The sequence below is a fragment of the Passer montanus genome, unplaced genomic scaffold, assembly GCF_014805655.1.
Source record: "Passer montanus isolate IOZ18808 unplaced genomic scaffold, ASM1480565v1 scaffold27, whole genome shotgun sequence".
Lineage (NCBI taxonomy): Eukaryota > Metazoa > Chordata > Aves > Passeriformes > Passeridae > Passer > Passer montanus.
In genome coordinates this window covers 6,375,289-6,403,155 of record NW_024367372.1, presented here as the reverse complement: position 1 = coordinate 6,403,155, position 27,867 = coordinate 6,375,289, and the positions used below count along the sequence as shown (strand labels likewise).

The 27,867-nt window shown below is 40.4% G+C and overlaps 2 protein-coding genes across 10 annotated transcripts in view; one reads left to right on the top strand and one right to left on the bottom strand.

The window, feature by feature from the left end:
* Nucleotides 1–267: 267 nt before the first annotated feature.
* Nucleotides 268–17,412, top strand: CCNK (cyclin K). Of its 9 annotated transcripts, none has more exons than XM_039712456.1 (13): nt 268–476; nt 1,103–1,209; nt 1,397–1,453; nt 2,209–2,475; nt 3,458–3,539; nt 4,126–4,257; nt 5,040–5,145; nt 5,286–5,343; nt 7,147–7,316; nt 8,221–8,504; nt 12,798–12,831; nt 13,965–14,039; nt 16,087–17,412. In XM_039712456.1, exons 4-13 carry the CDS (start codon nt 2,279–2,281, stop codon nt 16,707–16,709), a joined length of 1,761 nt encoding a protein of 586 aa, XP_039568390.1. In that variant the 5' UTR covers nt 268–476; nt 1,103–1,209; nt 1,397–1,453; nt 2,209–2,278; the 3' UTR covers nt 16,710–17,412. The 9 variants fall into 9 exon arrangements, with proteins under 9 accessions (XP_039568390.1, XP_039568391.1, XP_039568386.1 ...); XM_039712457.1 differs by having other exon boundaries at nt 268–659; XM_039712452.1 differs by having other exon boundaries at nt 268–714.
* A 101-nt stretch (nt 17,413–17,513) lies between these two features.
* The window catches only part of CCDC85C (coiled-coil domain containing 85C), a 111,690-nt gene continuing 101,336 nt past the window's right edge, over nt 17,514–27,867 (bottom strand). Inside the window, exons 6-7 of the mRNA XM_039712461.1 lie at nt 22,826–22,924; nt 17,514–21,232 (exon numbers count right to left, since the gene is read on the bottom strand). Coding sequence (XP_039568395.1) covers nt 21,143–21,232; nt 22,826–22,924 — 189 coding nt within the window. The 3' untranslated portion in view covers nt 17,514–21,142. The remainder of the gene's footprint in view (nt 21,233–22,825; nt 22,925–27,867) is intronic.

The following is a 27,867-nucleotide window of genomic DNA, read 5'->3' as shown; positions in this document are numbered from 1 at the left end:
GGCCCCGCCCCCTGCGCCCCCTGCCGCCATTGGCCGAGCTGCCGCCCGCCGGAAGGCCCCGCCCCTCCCGCGCCCGCGGCGGCCAATCCTGCGCGGCGGCCTCAGCACGGGCACGGCAGCGCGCCCATTGGCTGTCATTCAGCCCGGTCGGCCTGCTCTCAGGTTCCTATTGGTCCCTGAGGCGCGCAATCTTCCCGTTCAGCGCTCCGATTGGGCCGCTCTCGGGGTACGGCAGCGCGTCGGCGTCCAGCCGCGGCTCCGCAGCCGCTGACGAAGCCGGGATTGGGCGGGAGGCAGAGGGGGCGCCGCCGTTTCCCATTGGCGGGGCCTCCGTCCTCGCGCGCTACGCCCTTGCGACGTGATGACGCAGCGCGCGGCCTGGCCTGGCTCCCAAGATGGCGGCGCGCAGGGCGCGGAGGCCGCGCCGTCGCTGAGAGGCCCCGGCTCCGGTGCGGCTGCCGCTCCCCGCGAGCCCTGTGAGTGCGCGGGGCCCGCCCGGGCCGCCCGCCGGCGACAGCCGCCGCCCGGGGAAGGGGGGAAGGGAGCGGGGAGGCCGGGGCGGGGAGCGAGCGCCTCCCCGGGCACCGCCAGCCCCGTGAGGCGCTGTGAGCATCCCCGGCCGGGCTGGGGCGGAGCCGCCGGCCGTGGGTTCGTCTCAGGTAACGTATGAAAAAGCCGCGATCGAGCTCTGGAACTCTCCGCCACTTTAATGGGGTGCGTAAAAAGGCAGGGGAAACTTATTATTGCCGGGCGTTGCGGTCGGGGTTGGGACGTTTAATATGGTTCATTTAAAAATGGACGTTTAATATGGTTCATTTAAGGTGTTTGCGGGTGATAATTTTCATTCCTGGTCCCGTATTTGGAAATGCGTTTGCCTTTTTGTAGAAACAAATATTGTCGCTTCAAGCGCTTTTGGTGTTGATTGGTTTTCAAGCGCTGTAAAAGTTGCAAAGCAAAATATCTTGTGAGGAAGAAGAATCGTTGCAGTTGTTAAAAAAGCACCTTTCTAGTAAATGTGATGGGAATGTGTGGTCGTGGCCTGGCGCGCTTTTCTTGATTCTGGAAACAGTTTTTAGTAGCCATTTACTTTTTCTTGTGGCAGAATTTAGATCTGTCTGTGACCGATACCGCGAGTTGTGAAGGTGATTCCAAAACCACCGTGAGGCAAAGACAGTTTCCTTTATTCTGAAAAGCAGAAACTTTTTGAAGGTGAGCGAGGCGCCGATTGTAGGCATCGTTCTGTGGCTGTTCACGTGATCTTCCTTCCGATTTCGGAAGGGAAACGTCTCGAAAAAAGGGATTTTAAGAGTTTTAAGTTTGTGTCTTCCTGTGAGTGTCTTGCTTAGAGCGGATATATTGCATCATGTATTAATGACTGTTATGCAAACCTTTGCAGGTGACTGCAGTGATCTGTGAGCAGTGTCTGGAGTTAGTTGAATTGGATTAAGAGCAGGTTTGTGCCTGAAAGAAACAAAGGCAGCGAGTGCTCATTCTTTAGGCTGAGGCCTGGCTGAGCATCTGCCATAATTGAAGCACAGAAAGGTGCCTGCAGAGCTTTGTGATCTGCATCTCTGAACACAAAGTGCTGGTGGACACGGGCAGAGCAGGGGACTCCTGGGCTGGATTCGGTTGCCTTGTGTGGGGGATGGTGTTGGATGTGCCTTGCTTTATAAACTCACATCAGTTTTCTCAGTCTTGGTATGGGAAAGAACACTGATACATTTTTTTCTTTAAGTAATGCAAGTACAGATCACTTTTCAAAGCTCTGCCAAGTGGTTGCTGCTCGGGGTATCCCTGGGAGCAGGCAGGTATTTAAGGCTCACCTCACCAGGGCCTTTCCTGGTCACCAACAGTCAGCTAATCCCCCTAACTTTGCAAATCTTTCTGCATCCATCACTGAATTGGTTTTTCCTAGTTTTATTGGCAAAGTGGATGGAAGTTGTTCTACTAAGAAATAGCAGATATTGTTGGAGATGTTTCCTTATTAAACAGGTAATAGCAAGGATAACCTATGGCTTTTTCTTTGATTGTATTTGCAACATATGGGGAGGATAAAGGCAAAGTTCTTTATTACTTGTCTTTGAGCATAGGAAAAAGTTATTTCTAACAGGCAAGGCTGAGCACTATTTTCTTTACTACTCTTTGAGCAGGAATTTCAGAAGACAGTTCTCTCAATTTTTAAAGAATGCCTTTTTTCTTTTCTTCAAGGTCCTGAAGTGACTCTCTGAAGACTTCATTTTTGAAAATTTAAACAGCAAAGACAATTCTGTTTTAATAAATGAAGGAGAATAAAGAAAATTCCAGCCCTTCTGTAAACTTGGCAAACCTGGACCATACAAAGCCATGCTGGTACTGGGATAAGAAAGATTTGGCACACACACCATCACAGCTTGAAGGGCTTGATCCAGCTACAGAGGCTCGATACCGCAGGGAAGGGGCCAGATTCATATTCGATGTGGGAACACGTTTGGGGCTGTATCCTTTACACTCCTGTTGGTATGAAATGTCTTCATGAATAGTGAGTTTTCAGAATAAAATATGCAATATGCTCAGCTGTTCAGATGTTTAACTGCTAATCAAAAATATATTTGTGTTGAAGTGCCATTTGATGTAATATGTTCCTACACAATTTCTATCCATTCAATGAATGAACAAAGTTCCAATTTGGAAGTCAGATGATACAAACTTTCCAATTAAGAGTAACTTCTGTGAGGTGTGAAACTCTGTTTCAGTATATGAATCTACATGACTTCTTAAATTTTGAATTTTTTCCTCAGTTTTCTAGATTGTGCCTTTGAGGCTCCTAACCTCTACCAGTCTTGGTGTTTGGTGGCTGTTTCTTTGTTTTGTTGGTTTGGGATTTACAGCTGTGTAGAAGTACTCCAGACTGTACTCCCTCATAGACAGCCACTTAAATTTTCTGCTTCCTCTATTCCTGTGCTTCCTTTAATCTCCTTAGTTCTTTCTGTAATAAAGCATGATGAAGACAAATTTTTTACTTGTTTTGAAGTGAAGAGTGTGGAGCATGTTCAGATTTTTTTGCATTTGTAGGTGTTGATAGTAACTTTCCTCCATGCCAGCACTTGAATGTGAAGTGATAATTGTTGTGTTCTTTGGTGTACCTACTGCTGGGTTTGACCCTCTTGAGGCAGGTATGGTGAAACACAGGGGCGACCTTATGTGCATCCTTTTGTAAATACAGTCAGGACTTTGCACACTTACAACAAATGCTTTAGATATCAGCTGCATCTGGGCCTCACCATAGTATTTACACAGCTTTAAGGGCTTTTGTGGTTTTTGGTTTTTTTCCTAAAACTCCTGTTTTACTTGCAGTGTTTTCTAACTGGTCACTGAACAGCCAATTACGTGAAGTAGTTGATAAAGCAGAATCCATTGTGCATATTTGGTTTTAAATTTGTTTTATGTGCTGTTTGAAAGTCCTTAATCTGCACCACAGACATTATGACACTCTAGCAACTGGAATAATTTATTTCCATCGGTTTTATATGTTTCATTCCTTCAAACAGTTCCCAAGATATGTAAGTATTTAGAATATTGATGACTTAGTTTAATGATTGCATTAGGCAGGGACTATTTGAAATGGTGATTAGTCACTTGGGTACTACTACTGCTGTTCACTACAGGAAGATGGAAACTTAGCATTTTGTCTTTTAATTATTACAGATTAAAATTTGTTGTTCTTGCCTGTTTATACATTTCTGTTTATGCTCAGAAATGTATTGACATTGCAGTTATGACTTGCTGATATTGTTCTTTAGGAGTAGCAGCTATAGTGCTGGCACTTCTGTATTAGCTGAAAGAGAAAAAGAACTTACACAGTTTTAAAAGTGCTTGACAGACAACGTTGAACCGGGACAAATTGCTTTGGGTTTCTGACCTTGAAATGAAGTTGTATACAATAGACAGTCCTCCAAATTCTGCGTATTTCCTCTAAAAAAATAAAAGTTTAATACTATATGAAAATAGAAATTAGTATTCTCATTAAGTCTCTCCTGGGAGACTTCTGCAGTATTGTTAATGGAAACTGACAGTGCTTTTATAATGCTACACTGTACTGCACATCTACATGCAGGCCACTTTCTGAAAGTACTTGCCTTTTTTTAGGTGACAGGAGCCTGCTGTCTCTTCCTAGCAGGAAAGGTTGAAGAAACACCCAAGAAATGTAAAGATATAATTAAAACAGCTCGTAGCTTGCTAAATGATGTACAGTTTGGACAGTTTGGAGATGACCCAAAGGTATGTTGAAATTGATTTCATCCTGTTGTACTGTAGTAAAGTGACACACACTCAATAGAGCATTGACTGATTTTCAGTTGTTCTAAATTAAACTAGATGTTCAGCATGCATTTATTGCTCTTCTGGGTAATGTGGTTGGTAGCTATGAAAGTAATTCTTCCTAATAAAAATAGCTTTGTGAGTTTACTGGGATAATTATTTTCATTAAAAGTTTGCATTTTATTTCATGTAGATTCTGATATTATTTTGCAAATTAAAGTAAATTTGAGTAATTTCAGCCAGAGCAAGAAATGTTACCAAGACATAAACCATAAATCATCTGAATGGAATTTTAGGAAGTAATGAACAGTGAATCTTAAATAAGAGAACTAGATCTCAAAAGTATTGAGAAGTTTCTTGTTTACAGCATTGTCTTAGCAACACTATGCTTCTCTTAAAATTTGTTTATTTTAAATAGCAGAAGGACTTGAAACTTTGAGTGAAATGTGGTAGAGCTTTTTGTTGTGATTGTGTGTCTGGCATTTTGATGCTGTGTCTGGTTCAATTCATTCCTCTGCAGAGGAATAGGGATTTTAAACATCATATCCCCTGTCCTCATTCAAATAAATGTGAAGAAAAGGTATCTGAGTTTAAAATAGTATTATAAGTTGGAGAACTTTCTGTACTCCTTGGAGACAGACATGGCTTCCTGGAGGTGCTGTGAAGTCATGCCCTATACTAGCATAAAATATTTTTGAGTGAAAGGAGAAATAATACTGTGGTTACTTTGTAACTCTCTATAGGAAGAAGTGATGGTACTTGAAAGAATCTTACTACAAACAATAAAGTTTGATTTGCAAGTGGAACATCCATACCAATTTCTTCTCAAGTATGCCAAACAACTCAAAGGTAAAATATTGGCAGGGTGAGCAAGTAATGCCTGTTATTGATTTCCAGAACTTAATATATTAACAGTGCAAGAATATTCTACTTTCAGCTGTTTGTCCCTCCTAATTTTATCTCCTAAATTTTTTCTGATTGTTTTTCAGGTGACAAAAATAAAATTCAAAAACTGGTTCAAATGGCATGGACATTTGTCAATGACAGGTAAGATACACCTAGGAAACATTCTCAAAGTGAGATAGTTACTGTTGCTTAATTTGTTCAGGTATTGGATATTTTTTGACAAATATTCAATTTTTTTTCCTGCTTGTTACATGTTTTCATGGTCATGTCCCTCAGTTTTTCTTTCCATCATTACCATGATAGTTCCATTGAGCACAGAATCTGGAATGGGTTTGAAGTAGACCAGTAACACCTCTGCAGTGTTGTGGCACTAACTTAGTGCTGCATTGAAAAGAAACTTACTGTTTGAGAGGACCAAACCAAATTCTCAGTCTCCAGGATACAAACCAGCTTCTTGCCAAATCTGTGATATATGGTGCATTCTTGAAAAAAATAACTCACTTCTCAATTCCATCAATATTTTTAATGTGATATTTTGGTATTAGTGAAGTAGCCATTAAATTCACTGAGGAATACAGTTTTTAGCACTGGATTTACAATTTCTTGAATAATGAACTTGTAAGAATCACATCAATTAATGGGAGTGCATGTAAAAGCATTTCTCATGTGGTATTAAAAAAAAAAAACAACTTGACATGCTTTAGTCTTGTTCAGGAGGATTCTACACAGCTGAGCAAGTTAATTTATTAAGGACTTGAATATTACTTTCTGTTTCCATAGCAAACCCTTAAGAAAATGTCATAAGTGGTCTGACTGTCCAGAAATTGTGAATACGTGTGAATACATGGCTTTCAGTCATGCCTACAGCAGCAGAACGTCATAAGAAAGAGGTGTTTTTTTAATTATATGCCTGATTTGAATTAGCCCTGTGTGAGTTCAGATTTTGTAAACTCTCCAAATTAATTTGACCAAAATTAATGTGGATCTCAAGAGATGTTTACTTCAGCTGCTGAGAGTCATGCAGATTATGGTCTTAGAGGCAGAACAAAATTATGGCATAACTGTCACTTTTAAGCCTGTCAAAGTACTGTAATTCATCCATCAAAGTTTGGACACCATTGTACTTGGAATTAAAATTAACAATTTTAATTCCAAGTACAATAAAAACTAACAATTAAAATGCACTTCAAGACAACACTTGTATGAAGTTGGAGGAGTTGTTTCAAATCAGGCATATTAATTACCTCTGTTCTGGTGCTTACTTAATAAGCACCATATTAGAAGTTTACTTTGTTTATAGGATCCTGGGAAAATAATTCTGTGCTTTGCACTATGAGCCTTTAGAATAAAGAGTTCTGCTCTTATACAGCCACAGGAATTCATGGACATTCAGCTGGCTGGATCTAAAATTCTGTAAGCAGATTATATGCTACAGAATCCATGGAGAAAAGAGAGAAAAAATATTTCGTAATTTAAAATTGATATCAGGAAATAAATTGATTATTACAGGAACTTAGTTAATATCAATAATACCAATAACATCAATTATTTTAACATTAGCTTTAACAAAGGCCATTCAAGACATAACCTTTTATATGTTGATCTAAAACTTGTGTTATGCTTGACAAGTTGCTTTACAAGTTTGTGGTGGCTGTTCTGTGGGGTTTTGAGGGTTTCTTTAGTATTTGTTTACATTTTATTTACAAACATTTGGAAGCTCTAAAATCTGATTTGAGACCTGATTTCATGACTGTGGTAGTCCAGAAATAGTTTAGCTTTGTAAACTCTTTTGTTTAACAAGGCTCTCAATTACAATTGCCTGAGAAGTTAGAATTGTGATGGGATTTTATACCCTGTTACTTATAGCTGCTGTACTTTAGAGTGCACTTGGACAATCAGGTAATCTCCAGGGTTGTGTTTTGCTTGGTTTGTTTTCTGTTGCAGCCTCTGCACTACACTGTCCCTGCAGTGGGAGCCTGAGATCATAGCTGTTGCAGTTATGTACTTAGCAGGCCGTTTGTGTAAGTTTGAAATACAGGAATGGACATCAAAACCAATGTACAGACGATGGTGGGAGCAGTTTGTCCAAGATGTTCCCGTTGATGTTTTGGAAGGTATGAAAACCATTTCCCACAACATCTCTTGTAACTGTGTGGCCTAGGTCATAAATAAATGCAAATAGCATTTTATCTAGGTTTCAGTCAAAATAATCTTGTGTTGAGTATGTGACTCAGCTTGTATGTGCTGTGCCTTAATCAGGTTTTAAATTGAACTGGCTTAGCTTAGGAGCATATTTAATCATCATGATTAGTCTTTTGTTCAATGTTTGCTTTGCAGTTTATTTAGTTTATAACACATCTAATTAGCCTGAATTGTCATGATGTGTTTTCTATTTTTTACATGATTATCTACTCCCCATTTTAAGTAAGTGTTCTACAAACAGTGGAACTAATGGAGCCTGGCTTCCAGCAGTTTTCCCATTGATAATTGTTCTCTTTTACCAAATTTTGCTAGGCTAGAAGGATTTTTGTGATGCACTGTGAACCATGAACAGATTATGGGGCACCTTTAGCTCCTAAACTGTTGGAAGAAGAATTTAATACTAGTACTTTGCCTAAAACTTTTTTGATTGGCCTGAGAAGACATGTGTGTTTTAACATATAATCTTCCACTTGCTTTCTTGCTGTATTGCTGTCCTGTGAGTGTGGTTACTGGCTCTCCAGGCACGCAATAATGACATACATTGTGTTACTACCAAGACATTGTGTTCTTTTGAAAGGTGTGCATATACATGTACATATTGCTTAGGATAGGCAGAAAAAACACAGAAATACAAGTATAAGTTGAAAATTAATCTGTTTTTTAAAAGTTATTTCATTCATTTATTATAAGTAATATTTGCAATGAATTTTTTCAAAACTGATGTCCAGTAAAAATCAGAGTTGATAATTGTGTTAAATATATGCTTGTACATTATAAGATTGTAATTCTTTGGAATTTTCTTTCTTTGTTATTAAGATATCTGTCATCAGATCCTGGATCTATACTCACAGGGAAAACAGCAGATGCCTCATCATACTCCTCATCAGTTGCAGCAGCCACCATCTCTTCAGTCTACACCCCAGGCACCTACAGTACAGCAGTCACAGCAATCCCAAAGCTCAGAGCAGTCCCAGACACAGCAGCAAAAAGAGTCTCAGCAGTCAGCACAGCAACAGCAGCAGCAGCAGCAAACACAAGCACAGCAATCTAAAAAGCCCTCTCCCCAGTCAAGTCCTCCTAGACAGATCAAAAGACCAGCAGTAAGTTGAACTTTAACTTGCAATTTATTTTCAGGCTGATCTGATGCCCATTTGGTTTAAAGGCCACAATGAGCAGGAGACTTGTGTTTGCTTTAAGAATGAGCCTTGTAATTAATTTTAAGTAGTTGATTTTACTTGGTTTGTGGCAACTTTGTTAATGCTGATCAGCCTTTACAGTTCTGACATTCTTACTCCACTTGAGCCAAAAGCCATGGAGAGGCTTTTAAGTCAACATGAGCTGTTCAGGTTCTCAGTGTTTGTGGTTCTGGGCTATCAAGCTTCATTGTTTGCTCTATTAAGCAAGTTTAATTTAGGGAGGGGTTCTTGTGCTGCACTTGAATGTAGAGATGTGCACAATGCTGATGAAGACATTATTTGACTCTTTGATTACTAATATTAAGAGAATAGTGACTTCTAAAGTTATGTCAAAATTCTTGAAAAAAAATGTATTTTAAAGTAATCCTTTAATAGTAGCAGCCTATACATCATTAGGTTTTATACCCTCACTTTGTCCATAATATCAGTGACTTCTAAAGTTATGTCAAAATTCTTGAAAAAAATGTATTTTAAAGGAATCCTTTAATAGTAGCAGCCCATACATCATCAGGTTTTATAGCCTCACTTTGTCCATAATATCACATCATAATTGAAAATAAGAAGCTACATTAGCAGTTGGATAGTGTCGCAAATACTCTGAGCACTTTTCAACAGCCATCAAGTTCAAATGAAGCTTTCAGATTTTAATGTATACATTTTACTTGTAAGTTAAAAAAAAAAAAAGTGTTACCCGAGTCTTCTTTTGTGTTTACTTAGCAACAGGAGTGTTTTCAGAAGTACAGTCTTTGGAACAAGTCCATTTAGGTTGTAAATTTTGTTCTAACTTTTGCTCCAACGTGCAATTAATGCATGCCCAAACTAGAGAACAGACATCAGGGGAATAAACCAAAACAACAAGCTAACAAACCAAAACAAAAACTAGGAGTAAGCAGTAAATATTGGAATGAAATAGAATTGGAAGAGACAAAAAAGACAAAAATGTAACTTTGTAAAATCTTGGTCTTGTCAGTGCAGGATAGAGCGAATGAAATAGAATTGGAAGAGACAAAAAAGACAAAAATTAACTCTAAAACCTTGGTATTGTAAGTGCAGGATTGAGTTTACTAGAGGAAAAGACCTGCTCTGAAATTCAGTTACTGCACTGAACTTTAGCATTGTTCAGGATAGAAAGGTGATAATATTATTAATTAGCCTGAAAAGTGTGAGAGTTCTTTATAGGTATTATGTATTTCTTCTACTTTTTACTTCATGCTTTCTGTGCCATCAGCACGAATTCTCCTTGATTTGTCAGACCTGTAGGATCTCTTACAATTTTTCTTCAACAGAAATGCCTGGGACAGTTTGGCACATCAGAAATTGTTAATAACAATTTTGGTTTTTCCTGTGTGTGCCATCTAAGTTGTAAAAAATGCTTGTTCATTCCTGTAATTCAGGGTTATTCAGATTCTACCATTACAGTACTACTGATTTTGCCCCATCCCATATATTAATGAAGTATCTAGTGGAAAAAAGTGATGCTTATGCATGGATAGTATCTGTTGTTCTTGAACAGTTAAGCCATCAGTGAAACTTGTCTTTTCCTATACTACTGATTTTGCCCCATCCCATATATTAATGAAGTATCTAGTGGAAAAAAGTGATGCTTATGCATGGATAGTATCTGTTGTTCTTGAACAACATGTTAAGCCATCAGTGAAACTTATCTTTTCCTGAAATTAGTTTGAGGTCCATCACCTAATAATCAAGGCAAAAAGAGTAGATACACTGTAAGCAGCCACAGCAAATAAAAAGCAAAGGGTGTTTTGTAACAAATAAAAAGCAAAGGGCATTTCAAAATTCATTTGAGTTTTGTAGGAATACAGCACAAGCAGCATGAATTTGAGAAAATTAAATGTGGTGATCCAAAATTGTTCTTTGCCAGAAAGCAGTCTGGGAGAACAAGATGTGTGGCATTTGAAAGATTTACTTGGTGCTTCTAGAATGTTCTTCAGTTAGACGTGCCATAAACCTCACTTAAAATCTTTGCCTGTTTCTATAAATAGAGCTTTGCATGACTTCTTCTTTGGTTTGTGCAGAACAGAAATACACTTTGTTCCTGGAGGCCAGATTTTCAATTACATGAACTCTTACAACTCCCATTGCCTTCTACTGAGCCAAGATGCTTTCAAGCAGCTTGAGGCATTGGCCCATGACTTTGAGGCCCATGTCAGATGTCTAAAGCATCTGCACATCCTCTACATCTCTAGTGGTGAAGAGTGCTTGAATTTTCAGTTGATTTCACTAAAAATATACTGGTGAATCATTCGATGTAAATAGTATTTTCATTCAGATTAAACTAGAATTTGTTGGGGGGAACAATTTTATTGCTCAGAGAAACAGCAGAAAAGGAACAGTTCCATTGTATAGATTCAGCAGGAGGTACTAAATATCCACCAGCCTGACAGTAGATAATGTTGATAATTTATTATTGTTTATTATGACCCTCAGGTGTTCTGGCTGGGGCAGTACAAACTACAGTGCAGTAGAATTACCAAATAAATGCTCATCTCTATTTTAGCAGCTGCTGTTGTTAGGGAATTGTGGCTGCTTGATTATTTTTTTTTTCTTTAGCATAAATGCAATTTAAATTGATGGGATATTTTTCTGTCATGAGTTATTTTGCTCCAGTTTCTTGTTCTACTGTAATGGTTTACCTTGATGTTGTTTTTTGAATATTGCTCCATATTAACAAATGCACAGTAATTGAATTGCTTGTCACCTGAAGTGATCAACTGACTTCACAAAATGAGTGATTTTTGGAAAAGATCCAACAAGCAGTGATTTGCTTCTATTTGAAAGTGCAGGGAGAGCTGATGCTGTTTTACAGGCATGGAATTTAGTGCTAGAAAGTCAAGAAAAGACCATCCAAGTAAAATGAAGGCAGAAGATGAGTCCATGAGAGTCACTAAGAAAAAAGTTTGTGTGTTTGAAATGGTAAGATAAAGATTGTCCTTTAAAAGCAGGAAAGCAGCTGGATGGTGTCTGGAAAATTGAAGTGATTATCAAAGGAATATAAGAATGAGGTTGCCTCAAGCAGGCAAAAATTAGACATGGAAAATTTTGAGAATACCGTAAGAATTAAGGAAAAGTACTGTTCAAATTGGTTTGAAGTGTACTGTGGAAAGTGAAATGAAGGAAATAGAACAATTTGTGCAGGTAAAACTACTAGAGAAAAATAGTCCCTTAAAAAAACATTTTCATTGAAAAGACAGAGAAGCAATGTACTGTACCCCTCTGACCTTTATCATTCTTTCTAAATATAGTTGTACTTAAAATTTCAGTTAAGTTCTGTGCTTTTCTCAGAAACCATCAAGTAGTCATCTGAGGGGACTGTGTAATCTGGGAAGATTTTTTTATTCTTTTATCTGTGTCTGTTTCATAAAACTGCAATGAAAGAACAACCAAAGAAGAAAAAACTCAACCAAAAACTTGTGATTGGAAGGATGATGTGAGGGTTTGTGGGTTTTGTTCAGTGTGCATACATTTTTTTCCTGGCATAACATTTGGATTTTATGCAATGCTTTCCGTCTGAAGGCTTCTGAAATGTTTTATGCTGTGCAACACTTTCACTGCCCTCCTGTCCTGGTAAATAAAGCATAAGAGCCTGAAGTGATTTTGGCAAAGGTTGAGTGACAGGCCAAGGCAGAATTGGGAACAGAGGCCAAGCCTCTTGTTTTCAGCTCAGTGAGCAGTGAACCGGACCATGACGTATGTGCAGTGGATGATAAATACATTAAATGAGATGTAATACTCAGCAGTGGGAAATGCTGCATATAAAATACCTGCTGTTTTTCCAGTCTTTTCATTCTGCTAGTTAAGCTGGGCTTTCCCAGTGTGAGTTGACTTTGTTCATCTTGCATTTGTTGTAAGAAACTATAGAAGCATTTGGTTGAAAAAGGTCTTAAAGATCATCAGCTCCAGCATTAATGCAGCACTGTAAAGTCTACCACTAAACCCTGTCCCCAAGTGCCACATCTACACATCTTTTGAATACCTACAGGGATGGTGATTGATTCACCTCTGTGGGCAGCCTGTTCCAATGCCCGACCACCCTCAATTTTACCTCATATCCAATCCAAACCTCCTTTGGCACAACTTGAGGCTAATTCTTCTTGTCCTGTCACTTGTTACCTGGGAGAAGAGACTGACTGCAATGGTCTTTTATTCTTATCCTTTTTTTTTCTTCTTTTCAAACAGGCTGTATCTCCAAAAGAAGAAACAAAGGCAGCAGGTAAATATTAATATTCTGTTCATGTTGCTTCCATTTTACTGCTTAAACCAGAATAAGTAATTTGCTGGCATGTGCTTAGTTTGTCTGCTTACAGGCTTGGCAATTCCCAACTATTTTGATCCTGATAATGTACTTTAAACATATACAATAACTGTTTTTAAAATGTTCCTAACTACAAAACTTGAAATAAATTGAGTATAGCTGTGCCCAAAGAGTTCTTTAATAGAGTCCATTCAGTAGAAGTCTTGCTAAACTAGTCAGCAGTCAATGTATAACTCCATGCATAATTTGGGAATAGTTCCACAGCAAGCTGTGAGGCCTTGAAGTGACTGAAGGTGTCATGTCATTAAATATCTGCACTAACAGTCAGTGATTGGTAATCAGTGATGTTTGTAGTTGGTTGTTGGAATGGCTGCCGTAAAAAGGCATTTTGTATCAGTGGTGTAGTGAAAGAAATGTATACTCACTGCAGTGATCGTACCTGGTTATTTTGTTTATCTGGAGGTTTTTCTTCACTTTGCTGTATCAGTGGTGTAGTGAAAGAAATGTATACTCACTGCAGTGATCATACCTGGTTATTTTGGGGGCTTTTCTTCACTTACGGTTTGGAACAAAATAGTTCAGGATCCTAGGATGTACTTCATAAGGAAGCCTGGCATTTATTCCCCTGTAGCCCTGCAGATAGATTCCAGACAGCTGTCTCTTCTCCCTCCTCTCTCCTGTCCAATCACTATTTTGTTTTGTTCACGACACACATTTCCCTAGCCAAGCAAAGGTCAACTTCTTCTGAGAGCTGTTCCAACTATTTACATGTTAAAGTTTTGGGCTAGAAAGCATACACTTGCTCATCTTCACTTACTGTTATTGGGACAGTTTGTCTCTAGTTACAAAGTCACTTGAACTTGTAGGCATATGTTCTTTTGGAAGACTTGTATGTGATACTTGATGCCACTCTAATTTATATAGAAGTGTTGATTTTAATTGTCTTTATTAAACATACCTAGTAAATAGGATTTCCACTGCACTTTTGCATAGTGTAGTGTGATATGATAATCACTATCATGAGAGCAGAGCTGGAATTTGCAAAATACTGCAGAGCAATAACCAATCACAAACTGACAAATGTTTTTTAGAACCACCGCCACCATCTAAAATTCCTAAAATTGAAACTTCACATCCACCAATACCTCCTGCACATCCACCTCCAGGTAAGCTTCTGTTTTCTTCAAAACATTTGTTCTTGTTAACTTTCTTGCTTTTCATTCAGGTGGGGGCAGGGGTTTGTTGCCTTGATTGATGTTCTTGGCAAGTAAAAATACAAGGTTGCTAAGCTCAATTTCATCATAGTAGCACACACTTTTCCAGACAGTAAGTAAAAAACTTGCAATGGAAACAAGACTATACTAGGTGGATAATGGCAAAACAAAGCTGCAACAGTTAAAGGCCTAGAAGACTAAACCAAATTGTTAATAGTAGGCTAAAAGGGACTTCTTGACCTCAAAAGGATGGTAGATGCCATATTGGATTACTAGAGCAGCCTTCAGCTGTCCTGTAGAAGTTTTCCATGTTATATCTGTCATACAGGAATTCTGCAGGTGTGCAACTTCCAAACAATAAGAAGAAAACAAACCCAAACCACCACAGGGGGATACTTTCTTTGCTGTACCTCAAAAGACAATTTTTTCTGCCAAGGGAACACTAATACTGCAGTCATGCCATATGTTTGCAAAATCAACTGCACTGTTGGAAAAATGTGCTTCCAGCACCTTGATGCATTAGCTGTTTTCCAGTGACCCTTAACTGTGACATAAATATTTCACAGCCCATAGTCCATAATGTAGCTGTAAGATGACAGCTTCTAAAGAGAACTAGGAGAGAGAAAAGCAGCGCACTGAAATATAGTAGGACTTTTTTCATTTATTAAAATCTAATTAAGAATGAAGTTTTTCTAAATACCATGCTCATTATTCCTTCAGTTGTTAAATCCTGAATGCACATCTTGCATCCAGAATGGTTTTGAAAATGAGAAAATGAAGAAATTATTGCCTGCTACAATTTAGGATCTTGAAATCATGAGTACCACAGCCAGAATGCCCACCTTGTGTGATTTAGTTATGTGGCTTTCCTAGGGGCCAGTTTTGTTGTTAAAATCCTACTTAGGCAGGTAATGGATTTATTTCCCTTGTTACCTGAAATTTTCCTCTTTGTTTATACAAGGATGTAATTGTACAAGTACTGAAACATTATCAAAATAAAGGGCAGCACTGTGGAAAAGTCAGTGAAAACAAACAATGCATCTTGACCAAGTGAACTAGGAGGAGGATTTATCTCAAATTCTGTTTAACAGTGACATTGTAGTATGCCACTAGAAATGACTGCCCTGCATGTGTTTCTAAGTAGCTTTTCTTACTCAACAATGTTGTAGATTCTCATATATACAACCAAGATGTCCCAAACTCTTTTTTTTTTTGTTGGTCCTTCTAATAATTTCTCTGACCATACAGAGAGGTTGCTATTAGGTTAGTCATCCTAGTGGCATTACTTATTTTATAATGTCTGCATTAAGAGGGGAAAATAAACAATTCTAATTTAAAGAGAAGACAGCTTAAAGCAGTTCTTTCCAGAAATGGCTAATTATAATTCTGTAAAATGCTGACCTTATTATGAACTTCTCCAGAGTGTCAGGCACTAAGTTCACTGAAATTAATCAGTGGGCAAAGCTGATCAGATTTCATGCCCTTCTTACTTACCCTTTGGTTTTCTCTTTCTCTGTCTTTGGTAAACAGGTTTAGAACTGAGTGTTAAAGACTTTGGCCTGTGTTCTCAAATAATGTTTCCCAATGTGGGAGGCAGGTGAAGTGCAGAGGGTAATCCCAGGGCACCTCCTGGACTACCAAAAAGGTAGAAAGGAGGCCTGAACTAAAGAAGCCTGTGACTTTTTAAATGCACTAGTTGTGATTCCAGGCATCCAGTCTGTTAATTCTGCTGATTGTACAACAATATTCAAATTATAAAAAATAGTAATAAGAAAGATGAATTTAACTTTTAGAAGGGGGAAAGCTGACCTTGAAGCTTTGATAGGCAGCTTATTTGGTTTTTAGTGACCTGAGACGGTCTGACTAGATACCATATGGCATTCAAAGACTTAGAGAATTGAGTTCTCTTTTGCTAATTTAACTGGAGGAAAAATAAGAAGTATTCAGAAGCTGTTTCTGCCACTATCCTTCAAAAAAAAAATTAAATTTTCTTTTCCAGAGCGCAAGCCTCCTTTGACAACAGCAGTTTCAATGGGAGAACCAGAGCAATCTACTACTGTGGACTCAGTAGATATGCCAAAGGTCCAGATTCCTCCTCCTGCTCATCCTGCCCCAGTACATCAACCTCCCCCTCTGCCACATCGTCCCCCACCCCCACCCCCCACCAGTTATATTACAGGGATGTCTACTACAAATTCTTACATGTCAGGGGAGGGTTACCAGAGTCTCCAGTCGATGATGAAAACAGAAGGACCAACATACGGAGCTTTACCACCGGCCTATGGACCACCAGCTCACCTACCCTACCATCCTCATGTCTACCCTCCCAACCCTCCACCACCAGTTCCACCTCCACCCCCTGCTTCTTTCCCCCCACCCAACATTCCACCTCCTACTCCTGGATATCCTCCTCCACCTACATACAACCCTAACTTCCCACCTCCCAGACTGCCTCCAACCCACGCAGTGCCACCTCATCCACCTCCAGGGCTGGGAATGCCACCAGCTAGTTACCCCCCTCCTACTGTTCCCCCAGGTGGACAGCCACCTGTACCACCTCCAATTCCACCACCTGGTATGCCACCTGTAGCAGGACTTGGACGTGCTACATGGATGAGATAGCATGAGGTGATTTGCACGAATATTCCTTTATGTTGATTAGGCAGGAGTAGATAGCCAAAACCTACATTGTAAAGATGAAGAGGAGGGTAATCTGTATAATTTAGATGAAGAAATGAGATTAAATGAAAATTTAGCTGATCTGTTTGCAGTATGGTTTATGGTGAGTTATATAGGCTTCTAGATTTTAATCAGCTTTGCAGTATCTATTCTAACTTTACACATTTGACTTAAGTTTAAATTGTCTTGACTTATTCCAGCACTGGATTACTTTGTACTAGCAAAACCAGCCATATTGGCTCAATTATATCAGTAAGAAGAAAATTTCCTTCTAGAAATCAGTGCCTATTTTTAAGTATCAAAATAGCCAGATACTATGATATTTGATCTATAATAAGAAACTTCATTTTTAATAGTAAGTAAAACAACACGATGTCAAGCATAAAAGCTGCTTTATTTAAGAGAGATTCTGAATGCTAGCTGACTGGAATAATTTTGAGGTGTTTGCCTTGCTGATAGTTTTGGTTTGGAATGTACTGGTATCTTAAAATATTGTATGTTTACACCTATTTGCAAATTCCTGTACATAATATATATATTTTCTAAGTGTGAAAGTCTGAATGTAACAGCCTACTGTGATGTACATCATAGTTATAAATGGGACTACTTTGTTCACTCTACCCAAATAAAATTGGTTCTGAATTTAGTGGATTTCCAGGTTTTTCATATTAGTTCAGAGGTCATAACTGGTTACTCCAAGATACTCCAAGGTACTTCAGCAGTGGTCTCCCAAATCTTACTCATCAGTTTATTTAAAAAGAATGTATTTTATTTTATCAGCTAGAAGTATACACTATCACAATCAATCTCTTACTTCATTTTTACTAAAATATTTCAAAAGAATGTTTTACACACATTATCAAAAAAAACTGTACTATTACTTTCCTTCCCCAAAAAAGCCAGAGTGGTTCAATAATAGGTAAAAACGCGTGCTAAAGTCTAAAGAATTTTGCTATATACACAACAGCAGGTGCTAACTTTTCCAGTTCTTTGTAAATCATATACAGAAAATATAGCAGGGCTGTAAGATCACAGGTTTAACAGAAATCAAACTTTAAACTGATTTCTAAAGCAGCACAAATAGACTTTCCCCACATTATGAAAAATATACAATTTTATCACTTTACAGTCATGCACTTTGAAAAAGATCAGTAGTACTCTTCCCCCCAGTTTCTAGAAAGATAAAAGGTCACTTTAACGCTGATTTCATTTAATATCTAATATTTGGATAAAAATGTGCCATTCTCAAACAAGGTTGTGCTCAGCAGTCTTATCAAGGTGCAAAGAGCAAACTGAAGCTGGTTACACTGCAGCATCTCAGGAACTGTTAGAGAAATGCTGCTTACTCCAGTCACTCCAACAAAAGTCAAGGATGTGATTTTACTTTCCTTAAACAAGCAAAGTCCATTTGTAAACAGTGGATGCTTTCTTTGCCAGAGGATTGCAGAACCCAGAGCTTCAATCTTGAGGAAATTATCTTGGGCTATTGCCCCAAATATATGAATTTAATGGCCACTATTTCAAGGGATGCTCCCCTCCAACTTCATGTACAAAACTCCTCAGGTAGTTTTCACTGAATACTGAGCGCATAGGTAAGTGAATTTAAATATGCATATAAAAGATCTGTTTAGACAGCTGAAACTTCAGCACCCAAGTCATCCTGTAAAGTCATTGAGCATCATTTTCCCCAGGAAGACATTTTATAGCTGAAATGGAATAAGTATGAAGATTGGCAAGCCTAAAAACCCCTAAACAGTAACACCACAAGGTACAGCACTGTCATGTTCTGCAAAATCAGTGATGTACATCGTACATTGAAGATGATAAATAAAATTTTAAAAAGGGCAGTACCCTACGAGTATGGAGTTTGTTCAACTGAACTGCTGGCTACCCTATAAAGTGGCTCTTCAGGACTTGCAGGGCTAATTGACCTCAATTTCCTTGTAGGTGAGATCTGCAGGTGGAACAAAACAAGCTTTGCTTGAAGTCAATGAACATATTTTAAGAGAGATTTGAGAGCAGGGAATATTTGAGTGGGAATTACATAGTGGTGAGACTAGTAATCTGATGAGTATAGCTCTTGTCTTGTTGAGAGGACCTGCTAATAGCCTCATATACTCTTAAATAGCAAGCATGTCATGAACACAGTTAACTCTCTCCAAGTGCTGGCAACATTTGTGTTGCTTTAGTTAAAAATCACTGACATAAATCAACCTTGTTCCAAATATACTTCAACTCTGCTTAATCCAGCAATCAGATGCCACCAAAGTTAACATGGGTTAAGCAGATAGATTAAAGTAACCCTCAGTTTGACCTTTGATGTTAAGGAATAATGATGCTCTGCTTTACACCACCTTTTTTGTTACAGAAATCTCAATGTATAAATGGTACAGGAGGAAGACAAGTAATCACCAATGGTGACTAGAAACTGGAGGTCAAAATAAAAAGCAAAGAGGAGGAAATCCAGAATCCTCTAAAGCTGTTTAAAGGAGACAGTCAGACTCTAGAATGGATTTTTCCAGACTCCATGGGATGTAAATACTGTTAGACTGAGAGCTATCTAGCTCAGTGTTCACTGAGCAGTAGTAGGAAATAATCTACTGGTGGGTGTGCAAGTGAGAGTATGCACTTGTGTTTTGGGGGTGGTTCTTGGTTGGTTATTTTTAAATAACCTACTCAACTGTTACATTTCTATTTCTGCAATGCATAATGAAGTGGTGCTTACTCTTACTGGTTATTTTGTATTTTGGTCGTATTCCTTCTCTATTTTTTTACTGGCTACAGGTTTCAGCTCTGACACTGCAAATTCTTCAGCCAGGCAGCTGTAGTTTACTGTACATCACAGGACCAATTACCTTTCATAATTCATAATAAACCACATGGGTTCCTTGGTATTTTATCAGTGCTCCGTGTAATAGAATACCACAAGTCAAGAACTCAACTGGTAGAACAAATTAATTTAGAGGAAGAACCTGTCCAGCTAATACAGCTGTGACTGATTCTTGTAGGGAACAAAAGGAAAGTAATGGTGTTTGAGGTTATTATATCCTACAACTAATCAATAAAATTGATGCAACTTTTGAAGAGGAGGCTTTGATCTTCTCACATGCCTGTCTTTAAAATTACTTTACACCAATGAGTTCTAATAATGAAGCCCTGCTTCCTTGGACTATTGGGAAAGAACATCTAATGAAATACAGGGACAGCTGCTGTGACAACTTGGAAAAGGAGGGAGTCAAATTCTTACAACTACACAGGCAGCTACTCCACAATAGTAAAATGTAAGTCCCATTATTTTATATACAACCATTTGAAGAAGCAAAAACCCACTTGTTTTGGTTCATTAACAAAAATAAAGCTAGAATGGCAGGAAGTAGTTTCACCTGGCAGCCTGTGTTTATGGATTTTTTATTCAGCTCTGCAGGGTTGCTGGTTACCTTACACAGGCACCAGTATAGGTGAGGGAACCAGTATAGGTGAGGGATCCAGCAAGAACATTAAAAAAACCCACCCAAATCTTCCTTATGTGAAAGATGAGCTGCTTTTGAAGATCCTGTGAAAGCCATAAGCACTGGCAGGATAGCAGTTTCTTCTGAATTATTTCATAGTGAAAGCTTTACAAGAAAAGTGTTGCCATTTTGTAGGGAATACTGTTGTGTGGCTAGTGATTTCATTCACATTACAACTGCAGAAATCTTGTGTCATTTGATCATGAAAAATTGTTCATTATCACCTGATATGGAGTCTTAAGCCTTTATGTACACTTGTGTGACGAGTACCACCATACAACGTAAGGCAGTACAAGTGTTTTTAGCTTGCCACTCAGTATTTTACACAGAGCCTTGTGAAAACAGTTGCATGTCATTCTTCAAAATAAGGACCTCCAAAAAAAGTGTTAGCAGCTCATGAACTTGGCAGGCAGTAAGCCAATGAATTTGAATTGCATTTTCCTTGGCTGCCTGGAGCCACTAACCTGGCTATGAATCACAGACAAGCAGGTGGACAGGAGCAATACAAATGGTGACTTCTCCGCAGGTTAAGGGTTCTTCTTGTTCCTCTTAGAAATTCTCTTGAGTTAGTTAATTCTACAAACAGACCAATACAACAAAGCAGGTTTGAACTACAATAAAAATGATGCAAGTCTGGCATTCTTGGATGGTTACCCGGTGAACAGTAGCTCCAGAGCACCACAGCCTGGAAATCAGGCCTTTAGCTGCCATATTTACACTTCTGTTACAAAAAAAAAAAAAAAAAAAAAAAAGGAAACCCTGAAAAACCTCAACCCCAACTCCCAAAGAACAGGCAGCCAGAAACACTGAGCTCTGCCTCTTTAGTCTTCACAGAATCCATCACTTCCAGTCGCCAGGACAGTGTTCCTACAAGGGACCCTTGAACTGGTTTCCTGACAGATGTTGCCTGATGGAGGGTTTGGAGCTCGCAGCATCACCCAGCTTTCGCCAGACAACCTGCAAGAAAAAAAACAAAGGGTTTGGGGAGAGAAAAACAGGAATTAAAATTTAAAAAAAAAAGTCCAAACAGCAAAGCCACTGAGGAATAGCAATATTGTTTTAATTGCAGTCTGAAAACAAAAAACAGCCCTTTCCTAGAACAGGGCTGCAGTTCTCAGCAGGGACACTGGATGGCATCTTTGCACCAGTTTCCAAGGAAAGGAACCATTGATGCATTTTTCTAATTAGTCCCTCTTGAAATTAGAACCGTTTTTGCCTGGGGTAATAGTATAAAACAAATACACTAGATTCAGAACATAAGTTCAATGCTAGGTCAACCCTGCCATGCTTACAAAAAAGATGCTACCATGAACAGAAAAGATAATGAAAAAGATAATGATTAAAATTATATATACATGACTTTCTAAAAACATACATTTTATCACTCTAGGGCCACTATTTAAATAAAAAATAAACTGCAAAAAACTTTATAGCTGCCTTGAATCTACATGAAATGAATATTTAAAGAGAAAACAGCTGATGATAGACAAATAGAGATGAGTCAGTTTGGGAGGATGAAGTTACAGTATTTTACCTTTCCCCCAGCATAGCTACAAGGGAAATTAAGCAGACAAAATATCCTAAAAACCAGGGTTTAATTTACTCTGTTCTTTGCTTTGCTTATAGGGATCCAACAACCAAAGTGAAGTGCCTCAGCCCTTGCCAAGGATGCTCACAGTGATTTAGCTCTGCAAGCTACGCTTGTGTTCACACCCTCTTTTTAGGGTTAAGGTGGGTTTCAGAATTTAAACAGAGCATTAGGCCCCTCTCAACTGCTGGAAGGCACTAAATGATGCCACCTGGGCCCACCTCTTAGGTGGAGTTCCAAAAAAGAAGGCTCATAGGCATTCTCCCTACTCTGAGCAATTGAACAGCACATCCTCAACTGCAGGTGACAGGTGGCTCAGGCTGTGTTCCAGCAGAAAGAAATCTCAAAGTTTCTGTTCAAAGCCAGAGCATGGCCAAGGTGCTTTGAGGCTGGAGGCAATGCTGTGACAGCAGCCACCAGGGCTGAGGCTGGGTACGAGCGCTCACAGCACAGGATGTGGCCAGCTCACTTAACTGTGGTTGCCCAAAACATCAGCAGTGTTAATAGCACCCCACATATCATGATGCTGTTCAGTGGCTCCAGACAAGATTCTCCCTCTGACATCACCACATGGTTTGGGCTCAAACCCGTTCAAGCTGTACAGCTTTAAACATGGCAAGCAGTTGTTGCTTAACCCAAACCCAGTCCTTAAGGGCACAGGTGGAGACAATTGCTAACAGGACTCTCCCAGTCAGGGAGAGCCCCTTGCACATCTCTGGTCAGCTAGACTAGCTACTCCACAGCCAGGGAGGCAGCAAAGTGGGAACTATCCACTGAGCAAAGGCTGCTCTGTGCAGTGAACGAGGCACTCAGATTACCCAAAACAGTGGCCAGCAGAGCCTCCACTCTTCCCTTGTGCCTATGGACCTCGCGAGGCTTACATGCAGCAGGTCCCTGTTCCTCCAAGCTTTTAACAAAAGACCACAAAAGGAACCCCAAGAGCTGCTGGGAGGAGTTCTTACATTGCACATTTCACGAACAATTGCCTTCTCCTTTTCACTTAGGTCTTCTTCATAGTTGTCTTGCATTTGCCTGTCCAAATTTTCATGGACCTCAAGGACCTACAAAAAAACAGCATTACAAAACCATTATGATCCTCAAATAGTTATTTGTGTCCCTAAGAACATCATTAACAAGTATTTCAATTGGCAGGATTCACAAAGCCTTGAGACAAACAAACACAAACATGACATCAAGCTGGGCACCTCCATCCTCCCTGTTCCCCCAGCCACGTCCTGCCTCTGTCCCACACCTTCATGGTGTGGCTGCTGCCAGGCCTGGGCACCATTGGCAGCAGGTTGCTTGTGCCCACAAGTGCATCTCTTCCAGGAAGGCTGCTGGTAGTCCCACCTTCCAGACAGCACCCCAACAAGCATGATGTCCTTCACCATGTGCTGCCCACACCCCAAACCTCCAGAGCAGCTCAAGTGGGAGCCAGCCCTGGCCTGCCACGTTCCACTGTCCTGGCCATCCCCACAGAGTTCCTTTAGGGAGAAAGTGCCCAGCTGTTGCCAGCTGGTCCCTTGATCACAAAAGGAGACTACCTGGGGCTAAAGGCAGCCTTCCTTTCCAGCTGGAAACACTGATTCGAGGGAAAGCCCTCTGTCACACCCACAGACGTTCCAGCAGTTCCTCCAGACAGGCACATCCCACAAGGTGGGCACAGCACAGGAGCCCCCAGGTTTTACTCTTGCCTCTGTGCTGATTTACACACCTCACCCAGGGCTTCACCACTGATGAGCCAGGTGGTCACCTCAGTGTGCAGGGTCAGAGGTCCTGCAACCACCCAACATCAACAAAGCACGTGGTCTCGTTCACCACAATGCATCCTCACACACAGGAAGGTGTAAAACAGGTATGGTTGTATGATTAAATATTCCTAAGCATCCCGGGGAGGTACAGAGCCAGGTGCCATGCTAGGATGGGTTTCAGCCTTTGCTGAGGTATAAAAAGCACCGGCTGCTCCATGAAATGGGATAGCAGGGAAGATTATCCCCAGGTCTGCCTCAGCACAGCAATCCTGCTACTTGAAATGAGTTACAAACAAAAATAGATCATTCTCCTAGGGCCAGTAGTCTACTTGGGACCAGTCTTTGCACAGACAGGAATTATCCACATCCATTCTAAGAGAGGAAGGGCAAAAGGGATGCAAAAAGCATGTTCGTGCTGACAAAGAGAGCATCTATTTTCTGCTAAAGAGGAGGGAATTAATTATTGATCCAGCTGGACTCGCACATTGAACTTGCTTGTCTGGAGCCCGTGTGCTTCCGACGCCAGCAGCCTGCAGGATCACATCCTGGCACAGAGCACCAGGGCAGCCTGCCTGCAGCTAAACACCGCCTGTGCCCACAGGGCAAGTGCCACGGAAACCATGGGGAGATTAGTTAAAGATCACATCAGCCCCAGCCCCTGCTTTCAACAGCCATCCATCTTGCAGGCACAAGAGTCTCAGTGGACTAAAATAAACTGTTTTTCTACAACTTGTGCTTAAACTAAACCTACATTCCTTAGTCCAGGAGGTGTGAAAAGGTGGCAGAGCATATTATTTCTTTTCAGTAGAAATGTGTTTTAATAGTGTTAACCAGGAAGAGTTGGAGCTGAAAAAAGATCAGATGGAAGTTATGTTTGTATTTAATTTCTGAATCTCATTTACCCTGGAAATCATCCTACTTCCCAGGCTCAACCCATGTCTGGCTAGGCACTTTGTAAAGATGTGTTAGCATCTTGGGTATGGGAAAATGGGATTCATAGTGATAAAATGCAACAGCCTATCCAGGAAAGGCATGTTGGAAGAAAATACACTCTGAGTGGAATAACCTCCTGAAGAAAGACAGGAAGGCCTTTTCTTAGTGCTGACCCAGCCCCAGCTATCTCAGATCCTGCCAGATGCCTCCTCAGCTGTTTAGAAGAACCAGGTTAATGTTCCTCCAGTTACACACTGGGGAATACAAACATGCCTTCACATCAGCTATCTATGGATCAGCTAAAGTTCAAGGATGTGCATTCAGTGTGGGTCTAAGAAACTGGGGTATGTCCTTCTGGGATTTCTGCCACCTCTCAACCAAGGAGCCTAAAGGAAACAGACAAAAGAACAGACAAATGCACCCCAGGCTCCAAGTGGCTCATGCCATCCCCTCCTTTTTGCTTTTCATCAAGCTGCACTGACAGCACTTGGTCCTTTGTTGACACAGCAGCCCTTTGTGATCCCCTGGGTAAAATGCCAGCCAGTGAGAGCAGCGTGCTCCACTCGGGCATGGGGCTGGACTGGGAAATGCTGCTCTCCTGCACAGGGCTGTTCCTTCCCAAAAACAACTTTCACCTTGCTCTCGGTGGGCATGCTGGCTTGTCTGGCATTTTCTCTGCTGGAACATAAACTGAGGAACACCTCAAGTGTTCTTTGAGACTGCACTGATGTCTGTGAGCAAGGCAGTGTCACCTCAAAGTCACCTGATGCCACATCCCTTCTGACTTGTGCTGACCCCATATGGCCAAATATATTCTAAAAACAAATATTCAATCCAAAAAAACACCACTAAAGAGTCTGAATGACAGTAGTAAAGCTTTGGAAGGGATGAAAGTTGAGGCATTCATTTCTGCAACACAAAGCATGCTGAGATTGAGGGATACTTCCCAAATTGTGCAAACCTCATTAATTTTGTTGCTTCATAAGTCAGCTGGACTGGGAAACATCCTGCTTCAGCAAGGGAACAGTCCATATGCCCTGCCAGGATTTTTCCCTAGTTTTGGAAGGCCAAGTCCTGTCTTATCCACAATTAGTGGGAGTGATGATCACCTGCTTGATAGCTCTGTGTGCATGGAAGAGGTCCAGGCTGCTGCTGTGGGGGCAGCTGGGTTATAGGCTAAATGTCATTCTTTTACATTTGTCTCCTCATCATTTCCCCATGTCTTTAGCAGGTTTGCTCAGTTCCTAAGAAAAGTGCTTTGATGTTCAGTGAGATACTGAGCTGTAGCATATGTACCTTTTATTCTTGTTAGCAAAAACAGCTGTTAGGAGTGCCAACCTGTCATCTTGCTCCTTATTTAGTAGGTGCAAACAAACAAAACTATTTCAGAAGGAAAAATAAAGAAAATCCTAAACATGCTCAAGGAAGAACCTGTGCTAAATTGCAGGCATTACTTCAGCCACATAGATAGAATTTAGCTGGCAGAAATTCCCAAGGAAAAAGCCTAGGGGATATTACGTATGTGGGTGCAGACAGAGGCAGTTCAGAAGCCCTGCAGATCCATGTGGAGTAGACAGTCCCTCAGTGACTTTTTCTTGGGCACAGAGCCACATCCTTGCAGCCTCACCACTTGTGGAGAGGCTTGCATGCAAGTGTTCCACAAGACAAGTGGAGCCAACTGCAGAGAATCATGGAATAATAGAATGGTTTGGCATGGATGCCATTCATTAGGGCAGGTTGCTCACAGCCCCATCCAGCCTGGCCTTGAACACTTCCAGGGATGGAGCATCCACAGCTTCTCTGGGCAACCTGTGCCACTGCCTCACCACTCTCACAGTAAAAAATTCCTTCCCAAAAAATAATCTAAAACTGCCTTCTTTCAGTTTAAAACCATTGCCTCTTTTCCTGTCACTATGTGACATAAAAGTCCCTCTCCCTCTTTTTTATGAGCTCCCTTTACAGAACTGGAAGGGAGTTACAAGGTGTCTCTGGAGCCTCCTCTTTTCCAGGCTGAACAACCCCAGCACCCCCAGCCCTTCTTCATAGGAGAGGTGCTCCATCTCCTTGATCATTTTCATGGCCTTTCCATCTCTCCTTGCCTTTTCTTGCAGTAAGGAGCTGGCCTGCTGAGCCATAAGGACTTCCTTTCTCAACCAAGCAGTACTTGCAATATCTGTTCTGGTACAGCCAGAGCACAAAGTCTCATTTGTAAGCTGCTCTCTTCTCAAGAGAGAGTCACAATCTGTATCACAGGAGGTGAGGGTCTAAGGCAGCAGCTGCATCCAGCTTCCCACATGCAGGGGCTGGCTCTGGAAAAGCCACCCAGTTCTGCAAGGTAAGACTTACTGCATAGGCTACAGCATGACATGGACAAAAAAAGGTCTGCAGCTAGAGACCAACACCTACTAACTGTTTCACTGTGCCTCAAGGGAGGAGGAGAGATTGAGACCGTGACCAGATTCCTCAGTCTTTCAATTTCCAGATGATCCTTGGAAATGGGCCACAGGATGGAAAAACAGACAGCTCCTCATCCCTCCCTGCCACACTGACCTACAGGAGAATTTCCTCCTCACTTCAATTGTGAGAATACTTTTAACCTCAAGTGAGGGAGCAGGACACATCATGTGAGATCATTTATGCCCTGTGAGGTATGACTGCTATGTCACCTGCTTCCTGACTCAAGCCATGGCAGTTTCCAGGGTTTTGGAGACAGACAAATGCACCTCACAAGCCAAACTATAAAGTCACAGAGGAGAATTTTTTCTGAATTTCTTCTAGCCCTTCCTAGGAATCCACAAATCTCTGAAGCAGAGGGACTGCTAATATGTGCAACCATTCATCCAAGTTCGTCCTAGGAATCCACAAATCTCTGAAGCAGAGGGACTGCTAATATGTGCAAACAACCATTCATCCAAGTTCCTTTCAATTCCTTTAAATGAATCATTGCACCAGACCTTCCAAACTTAATTTCCAGTTTCCATGAATCTTCCTCATTAATTTTCAATTCTTTTCATATGCTTATCAAATCACATCTTGAAACCATTTATGTTTCTTGCCCTTAGTGAGAAATTCAGTCCTGCAATTCCTAAAGCAAATAGGAAACTAATTGCTCCCCAGAATATGATCATAATCAATTTATAAGTATTTGATCTCGTAATTTAAAAACACTACCAACTCTGCTTAATACTATCCCTCACCACCACCTTGCCAAATGCAATGAAGAGAGGAGCAGAAAGGTATGAATTCCACAGTTTGGGAAGAAAAGGCCAACAGCAGCAGTCTGGACTGCATCAGGGCTTTGACAATCAAATGTAGTCAAA